This window comes from Geotrypetes seraphini, chromosome 9 (genome assembly GCF_902459505.1).
Source record: "Geotrypetes seraphini chromosome 9, aGeoSer1.1, whole genome shotgun sequence".
NCBI lineage: Eukaryota > Metazoa > Chordata > Amphibia > Gymnophiona > Dermophiidae > Geotrypetes > Geotrypetes seraphini.
Genome location: NC_047092.1, coordinates 114,471,544 through 114,491,454, shown reverse-complemented (window position 1 = coordinate 114,491,454; position 19,911 = coordinate 114,471,544). Strand labels below are relative to the sequence as shown.

General features: G+C 44.2%; 1 protein-coding gene across 4 annotated transcripts in view; it reads right to left on the bottom strand.

Annotated features, from left to right (window-relative positions):
• Positions 1–19,911, bottom strand: part of HDLBP (high density lipoprotein binding protein) — a 783,060-nt gene that overhangs the window by 491,608 nt on the left and 271,541 nt on the right. For all 4 annotated transcript variants that reach the window (XM_033958794.1, XM_033958796.1, XM_033958797.1 and 1 more), the window contains exons 8-12: positions 18,576–18,782; positions 18,248–18,355; positions 17,506–17,610; positions 13,511–13,589; positions 11,032–11,171 (exon numbers count right to left, since the gene is read on the bottom strand). In XM_033958794.1, the coding sequence (XP_033814685.1) occupies positions 11,032–11,171; positions 13,511–13,589; positions 17,506–17,610; positions 18,248–18,355; positions 18,576–18,782 (639 nt within the window). The remainder of the gene's footprint in view (positions 1–11,031; positions 11,172–13,510; positions 13,590–17,505; positions 17,611–18,247; positions 18,356–18,575; positions 18,783–19,911) is intronic.

Sequence of the window (19,911 nt, the reverse complement as noted above, 5' to 3'; positions counted from 1 at the left end):
TAACAAAAATCTCATACACGAGTACAGGGTGGTACTTGGAGAGACTCCCCCAGGAGAGAGACTTGGGAGTTCTGATCGACAAGTCGATGAAGCCGTCCGCGCCAATGCATGGTGGCGGCAAAAAGGGTGAACAGAATGCTAGGAATGATTAAGAAGGGGGATCACAAATAGATCGGAGAAGGTTATCATGCCGCTGTACCGGGCCATGGTGCGCACTCACCTGGAGTACTGCATCCAGCACTAATCGCTGTACATGAAGATGGACACGGTACTAGTCGAAAGGGTCCAGAGAAGAGCGACTAAGATGGTTAAGTGGCTGGAGGAGTTGCTGTACAGTGAGAGATTGGAGAAACTGGGCTTGTTCTCCCTTGAAAAGGAGACAGAGGGGACATGATCGAAACAGGTTGTTCACCCTCTCCAAGGTAGGGAGAATATTACATTACATTACTGATTTCTATTCTGCCTCAACCTTGCAGTTCTGGGCGGATTACAAGAGAGACATCTGGACATTTTCAGGATGATTACAAAGAGACTTCTGGACTTTTCCAGAAGAGTTACAAGAAGAAGAACATTTCCAGAGGAGTTACAAGAAGAATGGTGTAGTATAGTTTAGGGAATGGAAATGGCACTCTCTAAAGTTAAAAGGGGATAGATTCCATACAAACGTAAGGAAGTTCTTCTTCACCCAGAGAGTGGTAGAAAACTGGAACACTCTGTTATAGGAGAAAACACCCTCTAGGGATTCAAGACAAAGTTGGACAAGTTCCTGCTAAACCGGAACATATGCAGGTAAGGCTGGACTCATTTAGAGCACTGGTCTTTGACCAAAGGGCCGCCGTGTGAGCGGACTGCTAGGCACGATGGACCACTGGCCTGACCTAGCAGCAGCAATTCTTATGGAAGATCGTGATTTTTTTCACTATAGACAATTAAAGGATTTCGTCCATAGAAGAGCATTACAGGAATTAAATCATCCACCATCTTTGTTGGAAGGGGTTTTTCTATAAGAGATAAGGGGAATAATTACTCAACTGTATAATGCTATTATACAGATGGTTCCCTATCCTTTAAAATATAAAATTGGCTTGGGAGGAGATACTTGGAAAAACCTATGGACAAAAGAATTGGAATCAGCAAATGCTTCTTCTACTTAGTGTTTCAATCTCTAGTAATATGGAAAATGGTTATAAGATGCTATATCAATGGTATTATACACCAGTTCGGTTAAAGGCAATGTTTGATAAAGGCACAGATAGATGTTGGAGATTATGTGGACTACAAGGTTCTTTTATCCATATATGGTAGAGTTGCCCCAAAGTTCAATTGTTTTGGGATTTAATGGTGGGATTTATCTCAGAAGTCTTGGGCCTTGCCTCTCCCCCTGACGCAACAACACTGAGCCAATAAAAGGCTCAGTGGGAAACACTTTAAATTTAATTTAATTTTTTTATTTTCTTACTTTTCTTCTGGCTCTGCCAATTTGGCCTCTTACCTCAGATCGGGAGCAGCGCGAGGGACACCAAGACGTGGAAGCACACTCAGTCCCTCCCACTGATGCTACAACACTGAGCCAATAAAAGGCTCAGTGCCTAATGGCACATAGCCGTTCGGCGCATCATCTAAGGTGTGCATCAATGGCACTCGCCTTAGCGAGAGCACTTTGCGAAGCGACCAAGAAGCGACCGAACTTCCAAACAAATAAAGCTATCAAATCCCACTCTAAATTACAACCTCCACTCCCAAGCAATCTTCTCATAGCCTCTAGTCTAGAGCAGAAGTGAGATCAAAAGGGAAGCAGGGGGAAACTTTTCTCCCTTCAAACTTTTCTCCCTCCAAGCGGCCAGTTTCTCCCTCCAAGTGTCTAGTTTCGGGAGCCCTTTCCAGCAGGGCACCTGGCCTCATCTACACCCCTCCCCCGTTCCAGCAGAGGTAAGATCGAAAGGGAAGCAGGGGAAACTTTTCTCCCTTCAAACTTTTCTCCTTTCAAGCGGCCAGTTTCGGGAGCCCTTTCCAGCAGGGCACCTGGCCTCATCTCCACCCCTCCCCCGTTCCAGCAGGGGAGAGAACTAAAGGGAAGCAGCGCTAACAGCGCACAGCACCAGCGGCCAGTTTCGGGAGCCCTTCCCAGCAGGGCACCTGGTCTTGTCTTCACCCCTCCCCTGTTCCAGCAGGGAAGAGAACTAAAGGGAAGCAGCACTAACGGTGCACGGAACCAGCGGCCAGTTTCGGGAGCCCTTTCCAGCAGGGCTCCTGGCCTCTTCTCCACCCCACCTCTAGCAGAGGTGAGATCGAAAGGGAAGCAGGGGAAATTTTTCTCCTTTCAAGTGGGCTATCGCCAACCGAAACCAGCGGCCACATATGTGGGTCTCTGCCCACCCCCCCCCACCCCACCCCGAGCCAGCAGGGGAAACTTTCCCCATGTTTAAATTTAATTGTGAAATCTTTCATCGTTAAGTATAATCGTGAACTCATCCAACTGTAAAGTTCATTTACTAGCTCTCAAAAAAAAAAAAAAAATACATAAGGCAAAGTAATCAAAAATTGACTTAAATACCTGTTGAATCTTATAATTTGTTAAATGTTTGCTGTCTTCTTAATATTTGAGAATTGTTGTCAATTCTTAAATAATTTGTTAAATGCCTATTGTATCCAAAAGTCTATGCTAATTTGAATACCAAATTGATAGTCGGATTATCTTCATCCCCCTTCCACAAGATCATTTTCAGAATAACGCCAATTTAGAAACGCTTTACTAGATCTGTCTAATATCGTTTGTGCTGTTACCTAGTACATTATTACCTAGCCGCTCCTCCATCCTTAACCTACTCTCACACGCCTCAAACAGGCCCGTTTAGCCCATAGATCCCCAACTCTCATCATGAAGCCACCTTCATGGCTCCTTCTTCTCCTACTCTGCTCTTCTCTCAAACACTCCCCCTGCCTGACACCCCCTTCCCCCAACCTCCTCGACTCTACAAATGCTTGCAACATCTGCCCTGGCCTCAGAATTCCCATGCTGATTCGCCCCAAACACCACTCATTCTACAAAAACTCTTATAAAGTCAACCATGCCTCTCTAAAACCTAACCCCGCTTCCACCCCCCCCCCCCCCAACCATACCTCACATTCTCTCACCCCAGTCCCGACACTCTATTGCAATGCCAGATCCGCTTGCAATAAGATTCAAATCTTGAAGGACCTACTCGAGGATTCAGACCCCGGTTTCCTATTCATCACAGAATCTTGGATCACAAAAGATGACCAATTTACTCAAAACGAACTCTGTTCCCATGGCTACCAAGGCCTCTTCTCTCCCAGAACCAACCGAAAAGGAGGCAGCCTGGCCCTCCTTCTCAAATCATTCTTCGATGTCCAGCTCCTTGAAAAGGGCAGCCACTCCTCATTAGAATACATATTAGCCTCAGTCAACGACAAATTCCACCCTCATATCCTCTGGGTATCCTGCTTCTATACCGCCCACCTGCCCCTTGGAACAATTCCTTCTAACTCGTCTTTGAAACCATAACAAACGCCTTCCTCAAATTTCAAAGATTACTGATCATCGGAGACATCAATCTCCACCTTGACGATGTCACCAGCAAGGATGCATCCAAATTTAATAGCTTCCTCTCAGCTTTAGGCTTCCCCCCCCACACTCTCCCCAACCAACGAAAAAGGCCACACACTAGACCTCATCAGCTTTCTAGATCTTACTACTCACAAAACCTCAACCGACGACATTCGCTGGGAAATCGTCCCCTGGTCCGACCACTACCTAAGGGGCCTTCTGCCTCCCCATCTTCATGTCACATCTCGGGCCCCCATACCGCACCTCAAATTCTATTACCTTCCGTAAAAAAATCTTGAGCAATCTGTTCTGGGTCAATTTTCTCGACAAATTTTCCCCCATCTCTAAACCTGCAGAACCAGAAGATAACTGGCAAAACTGGGTCGCCCTCTCCGAGTCCACCTTCCATTCCCTCGCCCCTCTCTCCACTAAAACCATTTCCTACTCCCGTAAGGCCCCTTGGTACCTCCCATACCACAGAGAACTGAAACAGAAATGCCGTGCTCTGGAACAAAAATGGAAAAAATCTAAATCCCCTACAGACAGACTCTCCTGGAGAGTCAACATTAAAGTCTACAATACCATTCTAAAAAAAGCAAGGAAAAACTTCTACGGTGACAAAATCTCCAAATCCAACAATCAGAGTAGCACATTATTTAACATCTGGCGTTCCTTAACCTCCAAAAATGATTCCATCCTTCCCTCCTCCCCCTCAGCCGATTCTCTAGCAAAGTTCTTCAACGATAAGGTCTCCACCTTAAGGCGCTCCTTCCCACCTGCAATCTCCTATGAATCTCTGATTCCAATCGACCCCAATCCTATCCCAACAGACTCCTACCCTATCCCAGCAGACAGATCCTGGTCTTCCTTTGAACCTGTTTCCGAATCCCTGGTCTATAATCTCTGCCTCAAATTGAAATCCTGCAACTGTACCTTGGATCCTTTCCCCTCCTACCTTTACGAGAACACTCCCCCTCAGGCCATCTCATCTCTTACCATTCTCCTAAACTCCGCCTCCATTCGGGTCTCTTCTCCCCAGAAATGGGCCATATTTCCTTAACTTCACTACTGAAAAAACCTGAGCTAGACCCCTCTACACCATCCAGCTACCGTCCAATAGCTAACATTCCCCCTCTTACCAAGATGCTAGAGTCCATCATATCCACTCAACTATCTTCCTACATTGAGAAATTCACCATTCTTCAACCCTACCAATACGGCTTCTGTCCTAACTTTAGCACCGAATCCCTTCTGACCTCCTTAATCTCAAAAGTTCAATATCTCCATTCTCGCAACAAGTTCGCCGTCCTTCTTCAATTCGACCTCTCTGCAGCTTTTGATGTTGTCCATCATGATATTCTAATTTACCAACTCACCGAGATAGGCATTAACTCCACAGTCCTTGACTGGTTCTCGAAGTTCTTACGCTCCCACTCCTACATAGTCAAAATGAAGGGCACTTCTTCCTCCCCCTGGAACCCGATCTGTGGAGTCCCGCAAGGCTCACCTCTCTTTCCTATCCTTTTCAACATTTATATGTCCTCCCTTAAACTCCTCCATCTCTCCCCCCATGAAACACTCTACACTTACGCAGACGACATCTTTGTCCTCCTCGAGACCGACTGGAACCTCACCAACCTCTCGGCGAACATTTCCTCATGTATATCGAACCTTCAATCCTGGGCCCACACTGTGCAGATGAAACTGAATGAATCTAAAACAAAACTTCTCTGGCTCGGCCCAAAATTGGACCAACTGCCCACATCCATCCCACTGTCCTCTGGCTCCATTCTGCATCTTAAATATTCAAGTAAAGTTCTGGGAGTCATCATTGACTCTACATTTTCCTTCAACGATCACCTCAACTCCCTAGTAAAAAAATGTTTCTTCAGCCTTCACATGCTGAGGAAAGTGAGATCCTGTTCCATCAAAAGCACTTTGCCGTCCTTGTCCAATCCACCATCCTATCCAGACTGGACTACTGCAACTCTATCTACCTAAGCCTAACAAAGAAAAACCTTCAAAGACTCCAGCAGATTCAGAATACCGCTGCTAAGCTTATCTTCGCAAAAAGCAAATTTGACCACGTCTCACCGCTTTTGTCTAAACTCCACTGGCTTCCGATAATCTCCAGAGTCCACTTCAAATGTGCCTGCCTCACTTTCAAGATCCTAGACGGCATCCTCCCTCCTTCATTCCTCTTTCTTGGAACTCCTCTAACCCCAATTCCACCAGATCCACCCAAAAACTGAAACTTTCCTTTCCCACTCTAAAAGGCGTTTCCCTTGTAGGAAAACTAGGTTCTTCCCTCCCTTTCAGAATCACTCAGCTCTGGAACAACCTTACCTCCCCTCTTAGGAATCTGAGCTCCCTCCAACTCTTCCGTAAACATCTGAAAACCTGGCTATTCTCAAAAATGTAACTCCTCCTCCCTCTCTGGTTATTCTAGTCCTCTAAATTTTTCTCTTCATTTTGCCTCTTCCCTCCACTGGAGTTCCTTTCTACCCTAACTCTTGTTAACCGTGTCGAGCTTTATGAATGTAGAGATGATGCGTTATACAAACCTAAGGTTTAGATTAGATTAGATTGAACCGCAAGGTAATGGCGGAATAGAAATCTCTAATGTAACGTAATATATAAATCTAAGGAATATTGCCTATTGAATATGTTTGGACCTGTTGTATATCATTTTATAGAAAATGGATCGGCTTGGTAATGTCAGCTGCACGTATGACATGTATAGAATATGTCTAGCATCATTTCAGAAAATATGGTCTAAATATGAGAAACACAGACACACACAGAGAGAGGGATAGAGAGATAGACAGAGATAGAGAGAGATAGAGACTGTACAGCTGTGTGGATGGTGTGCATTGTATGTCTGGGAGGGATGGATGTGTTGAATTGTTTGGGGATTCTGACTGTCTTACCAATATAAATTGGACTGGGACTGCTGGCTAGCATGTATTCTTAGCTTTACCTTTGATCATTGCTCAGGCTATTTTGTCAATTATCTGACTTAACCTCTTGCTTATGTGCTACTTCGGTAGTAGTTTTCCTTGCAAATGCTTGTTCCATGGTAGCTTTGATGCTGTTTGGTAGCCTTTTGTCTCAATAAACATGATGTTATTTAAAAAAAAAAAAAAATGGAAAGAAACGACTACTTTAGAGTTGGAATAAGACTAATCAATGGAACATAGTTTAGTGTTACCGTTTCTTGACCTCTGGGGAGGGTTGGATGGGTTAGGGTGGGGGGAGGGATGGAGAAACTTTAGCCAAGGATATTCGTTATTCATAAGTTGATTTTTCCATTTGTGGTTTGTTATTTCTACCACTGTTTGAGAATTTTTGATAATAACTTCTATTTTGAAATTTCTTTAATAAAAGTTATTTAAAAACAAAACAAAACACTAAATACATACAATTACAAAACAGCAAAAGAGAAACAGGAAGAGAAAAAGCCTACGCTCTTCTGAAGCTGTAATAGGAGGGAGCTTGGCATAAGCATAGGGGGTAAACTGTTCCACGCTTTGGGTCCCAGGAATTCAAATGAACTCGAATAGTTTTTTTCCATTTAACATGTTGAGGTGAGGGGATGGACAACATAAGGTGCTGAGTTTTTCACATTGTGGAAGGAACAAGGAATCTTGATGTCTAATATGAGTCCATTCCATCTGCATACATCACTTTTTAGACCATGCAGGTGATCTTGAAATTAATTCTATTTTTTCATTAGCAACCAGTGCAGTTTTCCTAACAGTGGGCTGGCCCTTTCAAATTTGCCCACTCTGAAAATTAATCTGATCATGGTATTCGAGTAATTGCAATCTTTTGTTCCTTTTTGGTGATGCCATAGTACAAGGAGTTACAGTATTCCAGGTATGCTAGTAAGATGGTCTGTGCAACAGTTCTAAAGTTAGCCTGGCTTAGAAAGGATCATATTGTTCTTAGTTGCCTTAGCTTGAAGAACATTTTACCAGGAGTTGTGTGATCTGCAACGGTTAGCTGGGAGTCGAGGATAATGCCTAGTATATGTTCGAGGTATTTTCAATTTTGAGGATCTCATGTACAGTACCAAATCAGTATGTGGGAGCGAGAGTCTCCAAACCATAGTATTTTGGTCTTTTGTTTATTAAGTTTAAGGAAGTTCTTTTGTGTCCATGTGGTCAGGTCCTCTAATGCAGTGTTCTTCAACCTTTTTACACCCGTGGACCGGCAGAAATAAAAGAATTATTTTGTGGACCGGCAAACTACTAGGACTAAAATTTAAAAACCCCGTTTACGCCCCATCTCCGCGAGCTCGGTCCCCGCAAACCATCTGATTCCATCTGCACAAGCCGCAATTATGATTTTATATTGAACATATTTTATTAAAGTATAAAAAGAAACAATATTCTGAACAATTGTGATTTTATAAATACAAATATACAGAGCATGGACCAACAAAACCCCTGTCTCCCCTCCCCTTCACATATATCCCCTCTACTATCAAGAAAACTGAACAAGCCAAGTTATTATAGAATGCTACATAGAAATATCATGCTAACAGAATACTGCAGTCCCCAGTTATGTCTCTAGCAGGATATATAATTCAAATCTGATATATTCTAATGACAAAATAGAAATAAAATTATTTTTTTCTACCTTTTGTTGTCTCTGGTTTCTGCTTTCATCTTCTTTTCACTCTTTTCCTTCCAGCATCTGCCCGTTCCATCCAATGTCTGCCCTCTCCCCCTTCCATATGTATCTGACTTCTTTCTATGCCCCTCTTCCTTGTCCATCTTCCTCTCTCCTTTTTACATCATTCATTCCAGCTTCACTGCCTTCTTCATTTTTATCTCTCCTACACCAGATCTAGCATCTTTATCCCTCTCTCATTTCTCTGCTGACCCCCTTTCCAGCATCAATGTCTCTCTACTTTCTCATTCCTCTCTCTCCCCTTTCTCTCATCTGATCCCTCCATTCCACCCTGACCCCCTTCCCCTCCTGTAATCTCCCTGCCAGCTGTTTCCTTCCTTTTTTCTTTCTCCCTACCCTCCTTCCTTTTTTTCCTTCTCCCTTCCCTCCTCCCTCTATCCAACATTAACTCTCTTCCCATCTCTCTCCCTCCTCCCTCCCAGCAGCATCTCTCCTTCTTCTCCCTTCCCTCCTCCCTCTATCCAACAGTAACTCTCTTCCCATCTCTTTCACTCCTCCCCTCCCAGCAGCATCTCTCCTTCTTCTCCCTTCCCTCCTCCCTCTATCCAACATTAACTCTCTTCCCATACCTTTCCCTCCTCCCCTCCCAGCAGCATCTCTCCTTCTAACTCCCTTCAAGTCCAGTAACAGCTCTCCCTTTTCCAGACCTTCCCAGCCTCCTACAGTGGCTTCCTCCCCTTCCAGCAGCTCTCGGTACTTGCCTGCAGGAAGTTGCCGGTAAATCACTTCCCTGGCAAATTGGAGAGCTGGTGGGAGGGGAGACAGCCACTGTGAAGGCTCTCCAGGATCTTGTTCGCACACGCTGACCATCTCCCTCCACCTGCACCTGAATCTGCAGCTCTCTCCGGTCTAATCGCAACTTCCCCGCGGCCCTCTTCAGCAACTCGGCAGGGGTGGCGATCAAGACACGCTGCCGACGTCGGGACCTTAACTCTCTGAGTCCCGCCTATTTTGTTTCAACTTCCTGTTTCCGAACAGGCGAGACTCAGAGAGGGAAGGCCCCGACGTTGGCAGCCTATCTTGATCGCCTGAGGCTGGGAGGAACATTAGTCGGGAGGAACCGCAGTCGGCAGGAAATTTAACTGCCGTCTTGATCTCGCCGGCCCTGCGCGGACCGGCAGAAATTTTCTGCGGACCACCACCGGTCCACGGACCGGCGGTTGAAGAACTATGCTCTAATGTCTTCGATAGATGTTACAGAGTGGACTCAAAGTGTCACTTGGTACACAAAGTAGGAAGATATCATCTGCTTATGAAAATGTGTGGATTTTGGGGTGGGAAAATATTTTTGCCATGATTTAAGTAGACATTAAACGGAGTGAGACAGCGGAGATCCTTGTCGCACTCCGCAGACACGTGCTCATTTTTGGGACCTCTTATTTCCTATTCTAACCTCATAGGTTCCCATTTCCTAAAAATTCTGTAAAGCATTTCAGGACCGATCCCTGTATGCTTAATCCATTCAACTTTAGTAGGAGTAAAGAGTGGTCTACCGCATCAAAGGCGGTTGAGATATCGAACTGTAACACAGATTTGTCTACCTCCGCGTAAGTATGATTTTACCTTTGACATCAGGATTGAGCAAAGTGAGCCAGGTAGTGTCAAGAAAGACACCTTACGGTTCACGCACAGAAGGAAAAACTGAAGGTGGAAGCAAAGTCCTATGGAGAAGGAGGAGTTGAAAACCTGGAATGGATTCCTTCTGCACAGCTCGCAAGCATGGGGAGAATACCCTACTGTCCAGAATGACACACCTATTACACTAGAGCAGAATATGATACAAAAAGTTTTAAAATAATTTTTTCAGAAGTAATCCTTTTTCATCAACCTCCCTAGAAGGTTGAGCCCCTATGGGAAAATGTGAAGAAATTCTCATACCAGCATGTTAAAAGCTATCCAAATCAACTCCACATTTGTTATAATTGCATAGTTCTTGCTCCAACCAGTTTCACCTTCCACAGGCTTCTTCAGACAGCAAAAGAGTGTCAAGCTGCAAACCTCTGAATACAAAAAACACTTTCACCAAAAGGAAAAAATGAAGGTATATAATAAACACAAGCAAAGACCAGTCTATTCGGAGGAAAAAGCCTCAGACAGGGGCCCACCCACCTCCACAATGGTGGAATAACGGTGTTCAGGCGATCACTTCACTGGCATAAAACCTCCTTCTATAGTGGTCATAGCAATGTGTTTAAAAATTATTTTCACTTATATTTTTTTGCTTTCAAATTTGAATGGTAAGAGAAGATAGTGACTTAACTTTCTCCTTAGGGATCGGGACACCAACGATGGCCAGCGTTTCACTGTCAAGCTGCCTCAGGGTGTAAACAAGTCCGATCACATTTTCACTTTCATGTGGACGCTCGCTTACGTCTCAAATGATCCTAGGATCCTAGGATCATTTGAGACGTAAGCGAGCGTCCACATGAAAGTGAAAATGTGATCGGACTTGTTTACACCCTGAGGCAGCTTGACAGTGAAAGTGGAGGTGGGTGGGCCCCTGTCTGAGGCTTTTTCCTCCGAATAGACTGGTCTTTGCTTGTGTTTATTATATACCTTCATTTTTTCCTTTTGGTGAAAGTGTTTTTTGTATTCATTGTGATATTCACCATATCCGAGTTTTTGTGTTAAGCTGCAAACCTCTGCCATATTGCCAGATGAGGGGTTACTTATATTTTTCAAAGGCACTTTTATAAGTTATTTTCATAAAGGGTTATAAGCCACTACTTTCTTTTTTTTTTTTTTTTAATAATTCGCTCACTCACCATGCGTAATGCGAGCTCCAGCAACTCTTTCTTGGCCAGCTGAACTCCTTGAGGATCCCCCTCAATACGGATCAGGTTACTCTTTTCATTATCAGGAGGGATTCTCACAGATACCTTGTACAGTTCTTTAATCCTGTTAACTGACATAAGAACACAGACATTGATCAGAAACTTCAGTTGTTGCTCAAAACTCATGCATTCAAAGCAGGTTGTTTTATACCTTCTTTCCTTACTCCATTCCCTCACAAATACAAAATCCTTCCCACATAATGACCACTCAAGTTATTTTCCACCATCCAGCTCTACATGAAGTTTATTGTTCTCATACAATTTCAAATCAAATCAGGAAATGCTGTTTATTCACTAACATTTGGAAAACGGACAAGATTTAAAACAGCAATCAAACAACATGCAAATTCAGTCTCTCTAATACTGAGCATCTTCAAAGATTATTCCCCAAGTTCTCAGGGAGAGTAATCCATATAGATTTAGGATATGCGAGATATAAATGTGTGAATAAATAAATTTACAAGCCTTCCTCAAGTCTGAACACATCTTTTTGCATCTGTATTTACCGAAGATGCACAGCATACCGGAACCCATCAAGCTATATGCTGGAAACGAAGACGGAAAGCTGACAGGATTGACGGTCAGTCTAGAGGAGGTATGTAGGCAGACTGATAGGCTTAAGAGCGATAAATCCCCGGGACCGGATGGCATCCATCCGAGGGTCATCAAGGAACTGAAAGGGACCATAGCTGAACTGCTTCAACTAATAGCCAATCTGTCGATCAAATCGGGAAAGATTCCGGAAGACTGGAAGGTAGCGAATGTTACACCTATCTTCAAGAAAGGTTCGAGGGGAGATCCGGGGAACTACAGACCGGTGAGTCTGACCTCTGTACCGGGAAAGATGGTAGAGTCACTGATAAAGGACAGCATCATTGATCACCTTGACGGAAACGGTTTGATTAGGACCAGTCAGCACGGTTTTAGCAAAGGCTGATCGTGTTTGACGAACTTGCTGCACTTCTTTGAGGGAGTAAACAGACAGATAGACAAGGGCGATCCAGTCGACATTGTATATCTGGATTTTCAGAAGGCGTTAGACAAGGTTCCGCATGAACGACTAGTTCATAAAATTGCAAGCCATGGAATTGAGGGTGAAATACTCAAGTGTATTAAAAACTGGCTGGAGCATAGGAAACAGAGAGTGGGGGTAAATGGACAATACTCGAACTGGAAGAGCGTCACCAGTGGACAGGGCTCGGTGCTTGGACCCGTGCTCTTTAACATCTTTATAAATGATCTGGACATAGGAATGACGAGCGAGGTGATTAAATTTGCGGATGATACGAAGTTATTCAGAGTAGTAAAGACGCAGGGGGATTGCGAAGATCTGCAACGTGACATAATCAAGCTCGAGGAATGGGCATCGACATGGCAGATGGGGTTCAACGTGGTGGATAAGTGTAAAGTGATGCATGTCGGTAACAAAAATCTCATGCACGAATACAGGATGTCTGGGGCGGTACTTGGAGAGACCTCACAGGAAAGGGACTTGGGAGTTCTGATCGACAAGTCGATGAAGCCGTCCACACAATGTGCGGCGGCAGCAAAAAGGGCAAACAGAATGCTAGGAATGATAAAGAAGGGGATCATGAACAGATCAGAGAAGGTTATCATGCCGCTGTACCGGGCCATGGTACTCCCTCTCCTGGAGTACTGCGTCCAGCACTGGTCGCCGTACCTGAAGAAGGTCACGGTACTACTCGAAAGGGCCCAGAGAAGGGCGACTAAGATGGTTAAGGGGCTGGAGGAGCTGCCGTACAGCGAAAGATTAGAGAAACTGGGCCTCTTCTCTCTCAAACAGAGGAGATTGAGAGGGGACATGATCGAAACATTCAAGGTACTGAAGGGGATAGACTTAGTAGATAAGGACAGGTTGTTCACCCCCTCGAAGATAGGAAGAACGAGAGGGCACTCTCTAGAATTGAAAGGGGATAGATTCCGTATAAACGTAAGGAAGTTCTTCTTCACCCAGAGAGTGGTAGAAAGCTGGAACGCCCTTCCAGAGGCTGTTATAGGGGAAAACACCCTCCAAGGATTCAAGACAAAGTTAGACAAGTTTCTGTTGAACAAAAACGTGTGCTGGTAGGGCTAGTCTCAGTTAGGGTGCTGGTCTTAGACCAGAGAGCCGCCGCGTGAGCGGACTGCTGGGCATGATGGACCACTGGTCTGACTCAGTCATGGCAATTCTTATGTTCTGAGTTTGTTCAAAACACATTCACCTAGTAGAAACTAACCCTTGTAGGATAATTGCTTTATCATCTTGATACAATGACCCCTAAAAGTTTATCCTGCCTTAATGTGATTTGTTTGGATGGGAACTGGCGAGCCTACAGCAGGATTTGGAAAACTAGATAATCCTACATTTTAGAAGGCTGTAAGATTTATAATAGCAAGTTTTGAGACTCACTGTTAGTACCACTCTTGCCGATGAGATGTCTGTGGAACTTGTGGTCAATAGTGATCTCTGTGTAATCCATCCGTTCAACCTACAAGAAAAAGAAAAGTTAAATTAGACCTTACCTACTAATTCTCTTTCCTTGATTACATCCAGATCAGTTCAAAAATGGGTTTATGCCTTCCTACAACCAGGTAGATACTGAAAAACTAATGAGTTGTGATATCATAGCTTTAGAATCCTCTGCAGCAGCTTGGCCAGTTAGTATATGAACAAAGTAGTGGACAAGTATAATTAAGAGAAAAAAAAAAAAAGGAAGATTCCCCCCTCCCCCCAACCAAAAAAACTAAAAATTATTTTCAACATTCAGAATACTGTCCACTACCTAAATCAAAGGAAAAGCTTTAAATGGTTTACCAACAAGGGGGATTTAGGGGAGGAAAGGAGGGTGCTCTACCGAAAACTTAAGAGAGAACCTGTCCAATTAAGGTTGGTAATTACTCTTTTAAAAAAGAAAAAAGGACTACTGAAGGATCCTGCTCACTGACAAAAATACCCAAAACAAAGTAATATAGTAGATGACAAACACCTTTCCTAGACAACTGCTCCTCTGCGGACATATCCTGAACCTCTCTCTCACTAGAGAGTACTGACCCAAAGTTTTCCAAAGCCTGGCCCAAATCTAACCTAGGACTTTGTATGGTCCACCATAAAACATTCCTGGGCTATATTAAGCTCCAACGAAAGTGAAGGAATCCCTTTCCCAATATATAAAGCTTTATGTAACAAATGATATCATTATGTGATAGGGCTGAGGAATCTAGAAAAAAAAAAAAAAGAGGGAACAGCTGAGGCAGAGCTTTTTCAACCTGACCCTAGGGTTGACTATAAAGAACTTGAAAAGTTTCCACCTGCCCTTAGCAAGCCAGCTGGAACTGGCATAGTGAGGGAGGGAGAGCTGTGCTACATACACCAGTTCCTCTCCTAAAACAAAGAACGATAGCCTCACAGAGCACATTTTCCTGCCAAAATGTTTGTCTTATGAATTCCACATACAGCCAGTGGCATACCAAGGGCAGGGTGGAGAACCGCCCTGGGTGCACACCCTAGGTGGGTGCACAGCCGGCTGTGTCCGGAACCTCCTGCACTGCTCTACTATAGGACCTACACCTCAGCGCAGCTGCCGTAGTTATTCCGGAGCAGAGTTGGCAGCCACACTGAAGTGCAGGAAGATTCTGGGATGATTGCTTCTGCCAGTCCACCCCCCTCAAACGTCACTTACATCTTCTGGAGCAGAGGCAACAGACGCAATCATGCAGGACCTTGCTGGTTTGGAGGGAGAGAGAAAGGAGCATAGAAGGGTGGTGGAGGGAGAGAAAGGGGGCAGATGCTGATGGAATTGGTGTGCAAGGAAAGGGGAGAGAGACATAAGGGGAAAAGATACTGGATGGAATTGGGTTGGAGGGAAAGAAAGGAGGCAGATGCTGATGGAAGGGGGGAAGGGAGAGTGAAATGCCAGACCATGGGGGTGTGGGAGAGGGAAGGAGAGGAGAGATATGCCAGACCACTGGAAGAGGGAAGGGAAGAAAATGGATGCCAGACCAATGGGGGTGAAGGGAGAGATAGAAGGGGGAGGCATACAGCTTCTGGAAGGGGCATAGAAGGTGAGAAGATGCTATATAGAAGGGGCAGAGAAGAAGGTAGACAGTGGATGAAATGAAGAGTGACAAGAAGATGAGGAGAGCAGAAACCAGAGAAAACAAGGTAGAAAAAAGTTTTTTATTTATTTATTTTTCTGCTTTAGAGGAGATGCATTCCTGTTTCTGTGGTGTTGCATTGTATGCAGAGTCCAGCTTCTTGGTGGTTCAATTTAACCTTTGTCTACATATTTCTATTTTATCACCCCTTTTACAAAACCATAGAGCATTTTTTAGTGCTTGCCATGGTGGCAAAAGCTCCAACGCTACAATTTTGTAAAAGGGGGAAGAGGTTAGTTTGTGATTACATATTCCATACTAGGCGAAGGTGTTTTCTGTGTTCTGTGTGTTCAAAAGACATAGTTTTCCTGTTAGGATTGACTGCAGAATTGATCTGTACTAGTCTGGCTTATTTAGTTTTACAATGGGTGTATTGATGTTGTACTGCTAACTGCAGTATGAAAGATGTTGCCCTTTTCTAGGTACACTCTTGTGAGATGTGTGGATTGTTACTAAAAATAATGTTTTTCATACAGATTAGGGGGGTGTCAAAAAATGATGGGCCCCGGGAGTCACATATGCTAGGTACGCCACTGCATATAGCATTTCTTTCCTTTTCCTTCTGCCACCGCCATTAAAGGCTCATGAATGACAAAACTCCAGGAGAACAAAAATTGATAAGCATCTAAGAACATAAGAACATAAGAAATGCCTCTGCTGGGTCAGACCCGAGGTCCATCGTGCCCAGCAGTCCGCTCACGCGGTGGCCCAGCAGGTCCAGGACCTGTGCAGTAATCTTCTATCTATACCCCTCTATCTTCTTTTCCAGTAGGAATTTGTCTAATCCTTTCTTGAAGCCCAGTACCGTACTCTGCCCAATCACGTCCTCTGGAAGCGCATTCCAGGTGTCCACCACACGTTGGGTAAAAAATCTGCAGTATATTTCCACAGAAAGCTAAATTTCCTTCTCTCCAGCTGTAGCCAATGCTAACAAGCAACCTGCTTAACAAAGCAAAACTCAAATTGCCTGTAGAACTATGTAATTAGTTTGGGCTCTTCAGTCCTGTACGAGGAACTCTGGAGGAACAAATTATCTCTCCTCAAAAGAGAAAAGAGGCCTGGATCCTCCAGGTGAGAGACCCTAAACAAGAGAAAACTTCAGTACTTTTTTTTTCTTAATTTAAAAAAAAACAAAAAACACAAAACACCAAAATCCACATAAATATTCCTAAGCAGACCACTGCAGACTATCATACAGGGCTATCAGATCTACAGGTCTGCTGAAGACTAAGAAAGGCTGGCCAAGCTGCTGCACAGGATTCTAAAGCTACAACATCACAACTTAAGCTTCGCTGCCTCCACCTGCTGGTAGGATTGCACAAACCCAAGTGTCTGCTCTAGTCTGGTGGGATAAAGCACTACAAAAAAATAAGGGCCGGATTCACTAATCTGTTCGATCAGGCCCACATCAGGTCCAATGAAGTCACAAAATACAAATAGGCAGACGGGGGGCGATCGGAGGAACGACCCCCATCTGCCTGCCCAGATCGCTGATGCGCGATCCGCTCACATGCGCAGACTATCTGTAGATGGTCTGGCGCATGCCCGTCTGAGCCGGGCCGTTTTTTGTTTGTTTGTTTTTACTTTTCTGCACACACCCTCCTGCTCTCCCCTTCCAAGCCCTACTCTTGCCACCCAGACTCTCCAGCTCTCTGCCACCTTCCCTGCAGTGTGAGCCCGCGGGATTAAAGCAGGGCTGCATTGCAGCGTGCAGCCCCGCTTTAAACCCGCAGGCTCACACAGCAGGGAAGTAGGAGCTCGGGGCAGAAAGCAGGGCTGGAAGATCAGAGCAGAGAGCAGGGACAGGCGCCGCAGGTTTCATTTTCGGGGCAGAGAGCAGGGCTGCAAGATCGGGACGAGCAGGCTGGAGAGTCAGAAAGACGTTTTCGACTGGTCCCCAGCAGTCGCTTTTCAGGATGAGCGGAAAGCCCAGTCGAAACGCAAAATTCATTTAGTGAATCGCGTCCCTGCCTACTTTGCATGCAGTTCCCCTCATTTGCATGCGCGGATTATAATCGAATCACTACAGAAGTTAGTGAACAGTGCAGGAGTGAAATCTGGTCGCAAAGTGCTCGCAAACCGATCGATAGCCCCAAGTAAGCACACCAACAGGATAATCCTGACCTCTAATCTCATCAAAAACCAGTTTACAAATTTAACTAGCCTGAAGTGGAATGGTGGAACAGAGAAACTTAATGACTCTCAACCGAAGGTTTATTTTCAGACAACTGTAATTAAAAGCTAACTCACCAGATCTTTTACCATCATTTCAATCTGCTCCTGGGCCAGGTTCACATCCTCTGTGGGTCCTTCCAGGGTTATCTTATCCTCTCCTTCAGTGAATTCTATGTGTACCTGAGATGTGAAGAAACCCCCCCAAGAAAACAGAGCCAATATACCAATATCACAGGAAGTCAATGACAGCATGCATAAAATTAGACTGTAAGCATTCTGGGAATAAGGAAGTATCTAGTATATCTGAATCTTATGCACCAAGCTACTACCAGGTGTGAGCTAAATAAAAAAGTACACAAACATCTGACAATCATGTACTATGGTTGAGGAGGCTATCATCCCATCATTGTGGTTTCAGTGGAAAAAGAATAAGCCCTTTCATGCCCCATCCCATTACAATCTTGTCTTTTTCATCCTGCTACTATTTGTGAATAGAACATACCTTTAAATATATTCTGAATAAGCCTAACAGAAAAGAATCATGTGCACATTCCACAATTTCTACTCATGTGTTACTACTGAGAAGCATTTTGGAACCAAAAGGAAAAAGGCAGTAAAACAATTTGAGGAAGTAATGCAAATGAAAACATGAAAAAGAATAATGTGGTTGAGGCAACAGATGACCAGAGAAGTCCCTCCCAACTAAAAAGAAAATTATATGCATCTTCCCTGGACTTTTGCACTCCAGTGAAACAAACATTCAAACTTTGTGCTTCTGAACAAATCGAGATGCTCCCCATACAAAAAGGTTCTATACCTTTGGTATTTGCTGAGTAATTTTGGCCAAGTTCTGCCCTTTCTTGCCAATAATAAAACGGTGAAGCCAAGATGGGGCAGATACAGAGGAAACGGTGAAACTATTAGCCTAAAAGAGAGAGAGAGAGAGAGAAAACCAATTAAAAAGTAACTTCTAATCATCTTCCTTTCAAGCTAGCTGCAAATTTCTATAGCCTTTTCAACTGCACTGCAAATGCAGTTGACAATTTCGTAGTTCACTCAACTTACTAGTTATACCAAGCAGTTACAAGCTTGCTAAATAAAGACTCGTATTCCCCAAACATATATTCTACCATCTATAGAATTACCTTGGCATAGACTTCAGTCAGTGCCTGCCCTAGCTTTTCAGGTTCGCCACGCAGTATAACCGTCTCCAAGCTGCTGTCAGTAGGTGGTATCTCAACCGACACTCCGGTTTTTTCCAGGATCTCCTGCAAGGAGTTACCCTTGGGGCCAATGACATACTTGTGCTGGGACTTCTTCACTTCTACCGCAATGGTAGTGGTTTTCTTTTTCTAAAGGAGATTTAAAAAAACTCAGCTACCAGCTAAACATGGGGGTCAAGCAGTTAAAAGCTATACAAAAATACCATCTTACTGGTTTCACATGAAAAGAACACATCAAAATCTGCCATCTTCTTTGCCACCTTCACTCTACCTAGATAGAAGAGGGCGTACCTTAATCATATTAGATGAGGGGCTTTCAACTCAGAATGGTTTTCAAAGTATTCACAATGAATACATATGAGAAGTTTGGGTGCACTGCCTCTATTGTATGCAAATCTCTTATACAAATTCACAAGAGGGTTCCTTTTAAAAAAAAATTCTTTATTAATTTTCAAATCAAATACAAAGTGCAAAGAATATACAATCCATTAATGCATTAAAAGCATAGTTATTTACCGTAACAGGTGTTATCCAGGGACAGCAGGCAGCTATTCTCACATATGGGCGACGACATCGACGGAGCCCGGATGCGGATGCCTCACAAGCAGACTTGCTTGAAGAAACTCAAAGTTTTGAGTCGCCCACACCGCGCATGCGCAAGTGCCTTCCTGTCCAGTACAGGGTGCGTCTCCTCAGTTCAGATAGCTAGCAGAGAAGCCAACCAGGGGAGGTGGGTGGGTTGTGAGAATAGCTGCCTGCTGTCCCTGGATATGGTTAATAACTGTGCTTTATCCCAGGACAAGCAGGCAGGTATTCTCACATATGGGTGACCTCCAAGCTAACCAGAATGGGATGGTGGGAGTGTTGGCAATTTAGGAGAATAAATTTTGTAATACTGTTTGGCCAAATTGTCCATCCTGTCTGGAGAAAGTATCCAGACAATAGTGAGAAGAAAGTATGAACCAAGGACCAAGGACCAAGAAGGTATGAACCAAGGACCAGCATTACAAATGTCCTCAATAGGTGTAGATCTGAGGAAAGCTACTGAAGCTGCCATAGCTCTGACTTTATGGGCTGTGACTTTACTCTGAAGGGTTAATCCAGCCTGGGCTCAGCAGAAAGAGATACAAGCCGCCATCCAGTTGGAGACGGTACGCTTAGAAATAGGATGTCCCAATTTATTTGGGTAGAAGGGAACAAAAAAGTTTAGGATCAGTTCTGTTTGGTTTGGTGCATTCCAAGTAGAACGCCAAAGCAC